General features: G+C 37.3%; 2 protein-coding genes across 3 annotated transcripts; both read left to right on the forward strand.

Moving 5' to 3' along the window:
- The first annotated feature begins 1,694 nt into the window (after window positions 1-1,694).
- LOC130713791 (uncharacterized) lies at window positions 1,695-6,161 on the forward strand. Of its 2 annotated transcripts, none has more exons than XM_057563594.1 (7): window positions 1,695-2,141; window positions 2,594-2,635; window positions 4,536-4,618; window positions 4,746-4,843; window positions 4,957-5,169; window positions 5,342-5,436; window positions 5,519-6,161. In XM_057563594.1, exons 1-7 carry the CDS (start codon window positions 2,000-2,002, stop codon window positions 5,770-5,772), a joined length of 927 nt encoding a protein of 308 aa, XP_057419577.1. In that variant the 5' UTR covers window positions 1,695-1,999; the 3' UTR covers window positions 5,773-6,161. The 2 variants fall into 2 exon arrangements, with proteins under 2 accessions (XP_057419577.1, XP_057419576.1); XM_057563593.1 differs by having other exon boundaries at window positions 1,698-2,141; window positions 4,742-4,843; window positions 4,955-5,169.
- Window positions 6,162-6,703: 542 nt separating this feature from the next.
- LOC130713910 (transmembrane 9 superfamily member 10-like) lies at window positions 6,704-10,352 on the forward strand. The gene is made up of 7 exons (XM_057563738.1): window positions 6,704-6,939; window positions 7,491-7,655; window positions 7,823-7,932; window positions 8,220-8,328; window positions 8,519-8,631; window positions 8,729-8,879; window positions 9,052-10,352. Exons 1-7 carry the CDS (start codon window positions 6,820-6,822, stop codon window positions 10,207-10,209), a joined length of 1,926 nt encoding a protein of 641 aa, XP_057419721.1. The 5' UTR covers window positions 6,704-6,819; the 3' UTR covers window positions 10,210-10,352.
- The last annotated feature ends 47 nt before the right edge of the window (window positions 10,353-10,399 follow it).

The raw sequence follows: 10,399 nt of genomic DNA on the forward strand, positions 1-10,399 counted from the left end.
TGTTTGAGTCTAGTATGACAATTAAGAGCGGTCAAAACTCATCATACCAAGTATTCAATGCAGCTGCATTCACATATACTTAATTATTACAATTCAACATGTGCAATTTTTACTGTTATTTTATTAGAATATAACACGCATTATTAAAAAAGAGTTGTCGAGAAATTATCACAATTTTTTTTGAAAGAGAAATTATCACAAATAAAGTTGATGGTAGTTGAGCTTTTTATTGCTCAACAGTAGAAACCACCCCCAAAAAAATCTAAATTTAATCCTTAATTAAATTGTCTTGACAAGGATTTAGTATTAATTAATTTTTAATCCAACAATCATGGTGAAGTTTGAATGACCTAATTCAAATCACCAAACTTTTTGACAGCAGTCAATCCCTAGGACACTAGACTCCTTAATTTTTATTGTCATCATAGTTCATAGATTGGAGCTTTTTTTAATGGAGCATCAGCATGAGCTTTTTTTTTACAACAGTCAATCCCTAAGGCTCAGCTTGCTCACGAACAGGTTCATCTTCTCCGAGCTGTGAACGTCCTTGAACGGCACAAACGGTTCAATCACCGACACGGTACTCGCCGGGAAAATCGCCGAAGACGAGGTTGGTTTCCCTGAGGACCTGCCTCAGCCGCCATGTGACCGGTTGTTCCTGCCTGCGGTGTGAAACCCTAGATCTCGGTCATGGAAGCGATGATGGCGAATGACGGCGCCAGCAGCAGATTTGGTGGCAGGTGATTCATGAAGAGACAATGATGGCCTGCGTCAGGTCCCGGTTCAGACCGGGACGATCCTCGCAGCACACCGTCGTCGTCAACCTCCTCGGCGCTTCCCCGTCGCTGCACTTCACAGTCGCCTCGTCAGACTCCCCCGGAAACGACCACGGTTCACCCTCCGCCGCAGAAGTAATTGAACCGGAGGAGGATGATGAGGATGTCGTGGTGGAGCTTTTCGATTGAGAAAAGGTACAGGGAGGAGGAACAAATAGGCTGCCAGGAAGAGGAAATGGTAAAGGGAAAGGGAAAAGACAAAGTTACCCTCTGGTCCATGGGTGGACCAGTTTGAAACTTGCCCACCCTAATGGACACCTTAAGAATTAATCTAACCTAAGACTAAATATTCAAATTTGTTACATAAGATGATAAGAATAAGTATTACTCGAAATATGACTTCCATTCAAACAATTATGTTTGAGTCTAGTATGACAATTAACTCCTCATACTAAATATTTAATGCGACTGCATTTACATATACTTTTTTTTTAGATAAGCGCATTTACATATACTTAATTAGTACAATTCAACATGTGCAGTTTTTACTGTTATTCAATTAGAATATAACACGAATTATTAAAAAAGAGTTGTTGAGAAATTATCACAATTTTTGTGTTAAAGTGAAATTATCACAAATAAAGTTGATGGTAGTTGAGCTTTTTATTGCTTAACAGCATAAACCACCCCCAAAAAAACATCTAAATTTTATCCTTAATTATATTGTTTTGACAAGGACCTAGTACTAGTATTAATTAATTTTTAATCTAACAATCATGGTGAAGTTTGAATGACCTAATTCAAATCACCAAACTTTTTTACCACAGTCAATCCCTAGGACACTAGACACTAGATTCCTTAATTTTAATTGTCATCATAGTTCATAGAATGGAGCTTTTTTTAATGGAGCATCAGCATGAGCTAGCTAACCTTGGACTTTGCTAACTTCAGTTCAGACACCAAACACAACACAAACCTCTCTCTCTCTCTCTCTCTCTCTCTCTCTCTCTCCTTTCAGATTTTCACACCAACCTACAAGAAAAAAGAAGAAAAAAAAAACCCTTTATTGAGCTGTCTGGCATTGGATTCAAAGGGAGATAGATTCCACCCTGTTCCAGTTTTGTTGTTTTCTGAAGCATTCATTTTATTCATTTGAATCGATATGAAGTAGTAGAGAGAACAAGAAGAAGGGAAAATAGAGAGATTGTTACAGGTTGAAGAAAATGAGTGTGTCTTTGACTGTGATGACTTTCAATCTCCATGATGATCAGCCACCAGATAGTCCTAATTCGTGGGAGAAGAGAAGGGACATTTGTATTAGCGTTATTACCAGTTACTCTCCCTTCATCCTCTGTACCCAACAAGGTTTTCACTTTTTCTTCTTCGTGTATTATATTTCTCTGGATGCTCCTCCAATGCCTGTGTTCCTTTGTGGATCTTAATTTTCATCTGGGGTTGCTAAAATGATTGCTTTGCTAGCTTTTTTTTGGGATTGGGGTTTTGATGGATCATTCTGGATCCTATTTGGTGAAGCTGGCTTTCAATAAGCGATTGCTTGTTTTGTTTACATGCGTTTTTTTGGGGTGTGGGGTGTTGATTGTTTGATTTGAAGATTTTTGCTTTGCTTGTCTATCATGGTGTTCTTAGCTTGCTTGTCCACCCTTCCCTTCTCTTGTTCTCTCACCTTGGATTGTTTGATCTGGGTGCTTCTGTTTTTTCCTTACAAAAATTGATGGCATTTTACCAGCTTGTTCATTGATTGTTCTGATTCACTTTTATTTATCCTTTACACTGTTTTGATTTGCATCTGGATTCAGGAGTCAAAGCTCAATTGGATTTTCTCCAGCAGGGTTTGCCAGGTAACAATTTTTTTGAGTATGTGGTTCTAGGTTCAGAAAGGATTGGTTTATAGTTCTCAAATTCATTACATGTTTGGTTGGTCACAAGCATATTTGTAACTTATTCGATAATGTATGTGCCGCAAGCCATAGTCATGGCCTTGGTAAAGGATTTATATCATACGGTATTGGTTATGAAGAGAAATATGTCTAGAAGGTGCTTTTTATTTTCACATAGTACTTTAGAGTTAAGGTCGGCTCAAATATTTAGTAATACTAATACTCGCTATGTATATGTTCTTATGTAAAGAGTGTGTAGTTCATTCAATAATGTCAAGAAGGTTAGGCAAAATAATATTCTAACTAGAATGAGAAACTAGAGTATAAATAGGCAGATTCTCTCCCTGCTGTCAAATTTATATACAAAAGGAACTTGAAAAGAAGTTTTATGGACTTTATTGAGATTTCACTTATTACAAAACGATCAAAATATCTTAAATGTCAGTTTGTTCGGCCAATAGTTGTGTTGGAGTGGTTTGAGCAAGCATGCCTATGTATTTGTTTTGGGAAATGATACCATTTATCTCTAGTAACTATGCTTTCTTCATTATTTAGTCACTTTAATTAGCTTGTTTTATGCTCATGTTGAAAAGTTTTAGCTCAAATTACTGGCTTCCTTTGTTGACGAACATATGAATTGATGTTCAAGGCTGACTTTAAAAGTGCTAAAAAAGTGATACTTGGAGTCCTAAGCAAGATATGACAACACTCATAGAAATTTGGGTCAGGTAGCTCTATCCCAAAAGCCAAATAAAGGTGAGGATTGCTCAGGCCAGACATCTCAAGCTAGAATTGCTGACGCGATATTGTCGCGAATGCCCTTTACACCTGCTATGGATACCTTCGAGGCTAGATTCACTTTCATTGAATTCTCGTGGAATAGTCACATGCTAGATTGACCTCATTAATTGTTCTTTTTTGGAATAACCATCGGTTAGGTTGACTCTCAAAATCATGGGCAGTCCAATAACGAATCTAGGATAGGCTTTGTTACCATCTTGAGAATTTGGGCCAGGCCTAACTTAACTCTAAAAATCTAGTTCACAGGTGAGGACTTCCCAACTCTTTATGAGTACTTATTTGGCCTATAGTCAAATATGGCACCTTAACACCCCCCTCACACCCAAGGCTAGCTCTAGACTAGATTGACTTTATTAATTTTTTTCCGGAGGAACTGTGAGTCTGGTTCAGTTAGGCTTTGTCCAAATTACCAATATGGTATCAGAGCCTACTTAGATTCATTATTAGGCCACCTTGACTCGCATTGAATTAACCATTCTTTTAAGGATAAAGGACTAGACCATACGTCTTGTCTATGACGGACCTTAACGTTATCATGAAACTACGTCTTCAAGCACCAATTCTACAATTTGTACTTATAAGCTCCTTATGGCAACTAGAAACTAGCTATAATGAGGAAAACAAATGCTCTTTACTAGAATGATACCTGTGATCCTTGTCTTCCCACCACATGAAAATATTGTTTGTTTAGGTGAGCTTGCAAGATCAAATACAACTCAGATAGTTTTTTGTATAGAAGTATAAAGTGCTCATAGAAAATGTCTTTTTATTAAATTTAAAAAATCAGTGGCAGCGCTTGTTGCTCAATGTAAAAAAAGTGTTCTATATTATGTAAAGATGTCAGTTTCTATCTTGTTACTAGAAAGGGTGCTGTTTTCATGGACTTGCAGGAGGCACCAGCCCATGTTCCCATGAGATATCGTGAATACTTCACTTTAATACTTTTTTCTCTCTTAAAATAAGTGGACTATTGTCAAGCAATTTCAGTTTAACCCTTTTTGTGCTTGATATTACTCCATTTCTAAACGGATTCTTCTACTTTGATAAAAATAAATACTAGGTTATGATCAGTTCGGCATATCTCGAAAAGGGCCACAAGATAGTTCTGACGAGCATTGCACTATATTCTATGATAAGGAAAAGGTATGAGGTTATTTCAGAATTATCTGTTATAATTTCTTATTTAACTAGTAGGACTGTAGGAGAACAAAGTGGTTCACAGTTTTTTATTTTTTATTTTTTATTTTTTATTTTACTTTAATGAAGGTAGAGCTTCTGGAAGGTGGAACCTTTTGGTTGTCCGAGTCTCCCTCTGTACCTGGAAGCATGTCATGGGGTTCTGAAGTTCCTTGCATTGCAACATGGGCTATATCCTTATGATTTAGAAAAGAAATTATAGCTTCAATCGTTTACGAACTGTTTTTTTTTTACCTTTGCTGCACAACCTTTAAAATCATTTTTCTTTGACATGATGTCCACACATTTCAACTTAAAGGAGTTGAGCTACCAGGATTCTCGTTTCAGATAGTAAATACAAACATGGATGAATTCAGTCCTCGTGCCCGTAGAAGAAGTGCTTTACTCACATGGCAACACATTGCATCCTTACCTCCTAGCCTGCCAGTTGTGTACTGTGGAGGATTCAACACACAAAAGGAATCAACTACTGGACGCTTTCTTCTCGGAAGATCGAGGTAGTTTCTTACTACATACCTTTCCAATTATTAGTTGTTCTCAATTATAGAATTTTTCACATTCATATTTTCCGTAGTGCGTGGTGAACATATTTTGTTATTCATTAAGTTGGATTCTGTGATGAGACTACAAGAGTAGTGTAACTTGTGTGTTTACTCTGATTGAGTGCAGAGAGCATGGTGTTGTTGGAGATATGCGGGATGCATGGCCTAGTTCTCGTGTGCGGAAAAATGTTTCACTAATCCGCACTTATCATGGGTTCAAGGGTACTATTTTTGGTGCTTCTACTCTGTTATTCTGAGCATGATATTACTGTTTTGATTACTGAGTGTTATCTCGTGCTGTTAGGTGAAAAACAAGGAACCCTTGAGTACCTCAAGTTGATCTTTAGAGCCCTCTGCCTCTGCTGGGATCGCCAAACGCAGGATCTTCATATTGATTGGATCTTTTTCAGAGGGAGATCTCTGATTCCGGTTTCATGTGAAGTGGTGAATGATAACATTGATGGTTTTTATCCATCATCTCATTTTCCTATATTTGCTGAGTTCATGCTTCCTCGGACCGTAAGAATGCTAGAATCACCCGTGCAAGAGGATAGCTAAATTTCTATTTCTTGCCATATCTGGGTTTATTCCTCTTTGAGCTGTATCATCCATCATGAATGTCTTCTGCAGTTATATTTGGGGTTTGTAGTAATACTGCAACGGTGGCGGTGGAGACGGCGGCTATTGAAGTATGCTTGTGCTTCAGAGAAATGTGGTCACATCATACCAGGCAAATCTGTTAGCTGAATGCTGCCTCCACAACTGAGGATCACGTGTTGAAACAGACTTCCTTTGCTTGTAAACTTTTGTCGTCCCTAGTGTTTCTTTCTCAAATGCTCTTCTAAATTTGATTTAAGAATGTTATGATATTTGTGACATTTGAGTATTGTCACAAAAGATTATATGGCGCCAAAGATTGTTATATGATTATTCATCGATTGAAGTAACTGATGCAACTTCGTCCTTAAAATTGATGGGGTGTGTTTGCACTAACATGGCGTATGGAAATGAAGGATCCAAAAAAATATTACTTATAATTTCTTTTAAAATAATTACCATGACCTCAGGTAAATGAAAAAATCATTTTTTTTAAAGTGAAAAAAACAAATTCAACTAATGCAATGAATATGACTATTGTTTAGTGCGCGAAGGAACTCATTAATCAGGTTTCTACCGCTTAGTGACTAACAGTAACAGTGAGGTGAAGGATTAGTCTCATTACTATCGATTATGGAGATACCTTGATTAACGCCAATAAAAAAGGATACAAGTGTCCAATTTGACGCCTAGTAGATAATTATGTTATCTCATACAATATAATGACAAACGACATTAAAAAAAAACTAGAGAAAAGACAATTGTGAAATCAACGTTAAAACTACGTGATCTGATCAGTCATTCATGGATTATACGGCAAAGAATGCCTCAAATCATCATCCAAATGTCACGCAAATCCTCACATTTTATTTTTTATCTCAACAGCTTCTTATGAAAATAAAATTTGTATTTTGATGAACAGAGTCATAAAACAACTTCACACCAGAGCAAAAACAGGGGAAGAAAAACAGAGGGAGTGGAGAGTGTTTGTGTGTTGTTTGGAAAACAATGGCGAGAGGGGTTCTCGTTCGTGAACCATGGATCTTTTTGTGTATATGTATTCTTCTTACTGCCCATCATGCTACTTGTTTTTACCTCCCTGGTGTTGCACCTGAGGATTTCCAGAAGGTAATTCATTCATTTCATTTCTTGTGTTCCTTCAAAATGTGTTGTTTTCAACGTCCATTTCAATGTCATCCCTTTTCTCATTGAATCACGGATCAGATCAGTGATGGTTTTATGGTTTTCTCTTTCACAATAAGGATACTAGTGATTTTGTGTATGCGTGTGTGTCTATATATGTTTACTTGATCCTTCTTCTTTTTACCTTTTGGATCATTTTCATTTACTGAGGGTATGAAAAGTTTAAATTCCCTGTAATATGATCCGATTTATATGAGTGATATTAAGGTGAGTTAATTATTAGTAATGAGAAAATCCCATGATTCTGATTGCATTATGCAATGCAAAGCAATGGAGGGAGTTAAAACCCATGTTTTCCTCTGCATAACTATATATGTCTTGCATTCTATCTATGCTAGTACCAATTTTTTTTTTCCATTTCTTAGGCATGTTCTACGTTCTTAAGCCATTCTTATTCACCATATTCAATCAATGAACGGGTGAATAGGTGATAATCTTAACATTTATATATTATATCTTGTGTTTATTTGTGATAGGGGGATCCATTGAGAGTGAAGGTGAACAAATTGACTTCCACAAAAACACAGCTTCCCTACTCATACTATTCACTGCCTTATTGTCAGCCAAATCGCATTGTCGACGGTGCAGAAAATCTAGGGGAAGTTCTCCGGGGTGACCGCATTGAGAACTCTCCTTTTGTGGTTGGTTTAATTTTTTGGCAACTTCTAGCATGTTTCCATAAACTTATTTTTTCTCAGAATCAATTCTGACACTGAAAAACTACTTACACAAGTTTCACACAAGCACTTGATACATTCGGTTTAGCATGTTTAGTTACTAACATGTTGAAACAATCCTATTCTTGCAGTTTAAAATGAGAGAACCTCAGATGTGCAATGTTGTTTGCCGTATAACTCTTACTGCAAAAACAGCCAAAGAGTTCAAGGAAAAGATCAATGATGAGTATAGAGTGATGATGTGAGGCATCATGGCCTTTAAGTCTTGTTTTATACAACTTTTTGCCTATTGGATTTAGATCCTCTCATGTGAAAATTCTTTCATCTTCCCTCATGTTGAGATTTTTGTGTCCATCTCTCTTTTTATGAACTTTTAAAGGGTGTTCCACTTCCACATACACATAATTAATGCATACATGTGAAGAGAGATAAACAAGAAATTTTAACAAGAGAAAACATGAGAGAAATTATAATCCGTGTCTATTATGTCATTGAAATATGTTTTATTGTGTCCTTGCACTTCTGCAGGATTTTAGACAATCTTCCTTTGGTTGTTCCTATAAGAAGGCCGGATCAAGAATCTTCCATGATGTATCTGCATGGATTCCTTGTTGGTCTTAAAGGACAGTATTCTGGAGTAAGTACAACTACAAGCTTGTGACTGCGCATGTTTTGAAATCCTTCTACAATTTATTATGCCAGAATCAATTCTCGGAAGAAACTTTTATGAGTAGCTTCGGAGTTTCAATATTAGCGCGAACCATTACTTTATAGGATGAATCACTGTTTTGAATTGATTTTTACCTTTTGTATTCAAATGTTGGCAGAACAAAGACCAAAAGTATTTCATTCACAATCACTTGACATTTGTGGTCAAGTATCATAGAGACCCAGTGACAGAGGTGTCAAGGATTGTCGGATTCGAGGTTCATCCATTCAGGTTGTGTTATTCTTTTCCACCTGATTGTATAAGCCATTTTGTGCTGTGAATTTCCAATTTCATGGTTTAATAATTGAAATTACTTCTATGAATTCAGTGTAAAGCATGAATATGAAGGTGAATGGGATGAGAAGACCCGTTTAACTACTTGTGATCCCCATGCAAAAAAACTAGTCACCAGCTCTGAATCTCCTCAAGAGGTTGAAGACGAGAAGGAAATCATTTTTACCTATGATGTAGAGTTTGAGGTTAGTTACCAAAAGTAGTGCATGTTTGGAACGATTCTAAACCCAGAATCAACTAATGTGAGTAGCTTTGATTCTGAGAAAAGAGAAGTTGATCCAAACATGCTATAAGAGTTGGATTTTGTGCTTTTTTCATTGATTTCTTTCATAACTGTCTGATATTTTCACCTTGTAGGCCAGTGATGTGAAGTGGGCATATCGCTGGGACACCTATCTTCTAACCCCTGATGACCAGATTCACTGGTTTTCAATTGTCAATTCTTTGATGATTGTACTTTTCCTTTCTGGCATGGTGGCTATGATAATGTTGAGGACACTTTACCGCGATATCTCCCAGTACAATCAACTAGAGACACAAGAAGAAGCACAGGAAGAGACAGGGTGGAAGCTTGTCCATGGTGATGTTTTTAGGCCTCCATCAAACTCAGACTTGTTCTGCGTATATGTCGGAACAGGTGTTCAGTTTTTCGGAATGATTCTAGTCACCATGATCTTTGCTGCATTCGGATTCCTGTCACCGGCAAATAGAGGCGGAATGATGACAGCAATGCTCTTGCTCTGGGTTTTCATGGGACTATTTGCTGGATATGCTTCAGCAAGGCTTTATAAGATGTTTAAGGGAACAGAATGGAAGAGAATCAGTCTCAAAACAGCTTTTATGTTTCCTTCCACAGCCTTTGCAGTGTTCTTTATGCTCAATGCTCTTATTTGGGGTCAAAGATCTTCTGGGGCTGTGCCATTTGGAACCATGTTTGCTCTTGTTTTCTTGTGGTTTGGCATCTCAGTTCCACTGGTTTTTGTTGGTGGACTTCTCGGGTTCAAAAAACCAACAATTGAGGATCCTGTGAAGACAAACAAGATAGCTAGGCAGATCCCAGAGCAGGCTTGGTACATGAACTCAGTCTGCTCTATTCTGATAGGAGGCATTCTCCCATTTGGTGCAGTTTTTATTGAGCTTTTCTTCATTCTCACATCAATCTGGTTGCATCAATTCTATTATTTATTCGGTTTTCTGTTCATCGTGTTCATCATCCTCATTATCACTTGTGCTGAGATCAGCGTTGTTCTCTGCTACTTCCAGCTGTGCAGTGAAGACTACCTTTGGTGGTGGAGGTCATATCTGACTTCAGGTTCCTCTGCACTTTACCTTTTCCTCTATGCTGGTTATTACTTCTTTACAAAACTTGAGATCACAAAGCCAGTGTCTGGGGTCCTGTATTTTGGATACATGCTGCTTCTTTCTTATGCTTTCTTTGTGTTGACTGGTACAATTGGTTTCTATGCATGCTTCTGGTTCACAAGGCTGATATATTCCTCAGTGAAAGTTGACTGAGCCTTGTCAATTTTAAGTTACTCCCATGATTCCAGTTTTAAGCTTAACCAGAAATTTAGTCTCCTAAGTATAGGTTGTTTTGCAGTTCTGATTTTTTGTTCACAGCATCAAATGTATTTTACAAGAAGCAGAATTTTGTCCTCTTTTTATTCACGCTTGTTTCCCTTATTAATATCACTCTCCCCCTCAG

This window comes from Lotus japonicus, chromosome 4 (assembly GCF_012489685.1).
Source record: "Lotus japonicus ecotype B-129 chromosome 4, LjGifu_v1.2".
Classification (NCBI taxonomy): domain Eukaryota; kingdom Viridiplantae; phylum Streptophyta; class Magnoliopsida; order Fabales; family Fabaceae; genus Lotus; species Lotus japonicus.

What these genes read in the sequence shown, in the direction of transcription:
- LOC130713791 (XM_057563593.1), top strand. Translation starts at nt 2,000, where the DNA reads ATGAGTGTGTCTTTGACTGTGATGACTTTCAATCTCCATGATGATCAG. An exon ending in CATCCTCTGTACCCAACAAG is followed by an intron (nt 2,142 to 2,593) that starts GTTTTCACTTTT and finishes ATCTGGATTCAG; the next exon opens with GAGTCAAAGCTCAATTGGAT. An exon ending in CACTTATCATGGGTTCAAGG is followed by an intron (nt 5,437 to 5,518) that starts GTACTATTTTTG and finishes TCGTGCTGTTAG; the next exon opens with GTGAAAAACAAGGAACCCTT.
- LOC130713910 (XM_057563738.1), top strand. Translation starts at nt 6,820, where the DNA reads ATGGCGAGAGGGGTTCTCGTTCGTGAACCATGGATCTTTTTGTGTATA. An exon ending in CACCTGAGGATTTCCAGAAG is followed by an intron (nt 6,940 to 7,490) that starts GTAATTCATTCA and finishes TATTTGTGATAG; the next exon opens with GGGGATCCATTGAGAGTGAA. An exon ending in TTAAAGGACAGTATTCTGGA is followed by an intron (nt 8,329 to 8,518) that starts GTAAGTACAACT and finishes AAATGTTGGCAG; the next exon opens with AACAAAGACCAAAAGTATTT.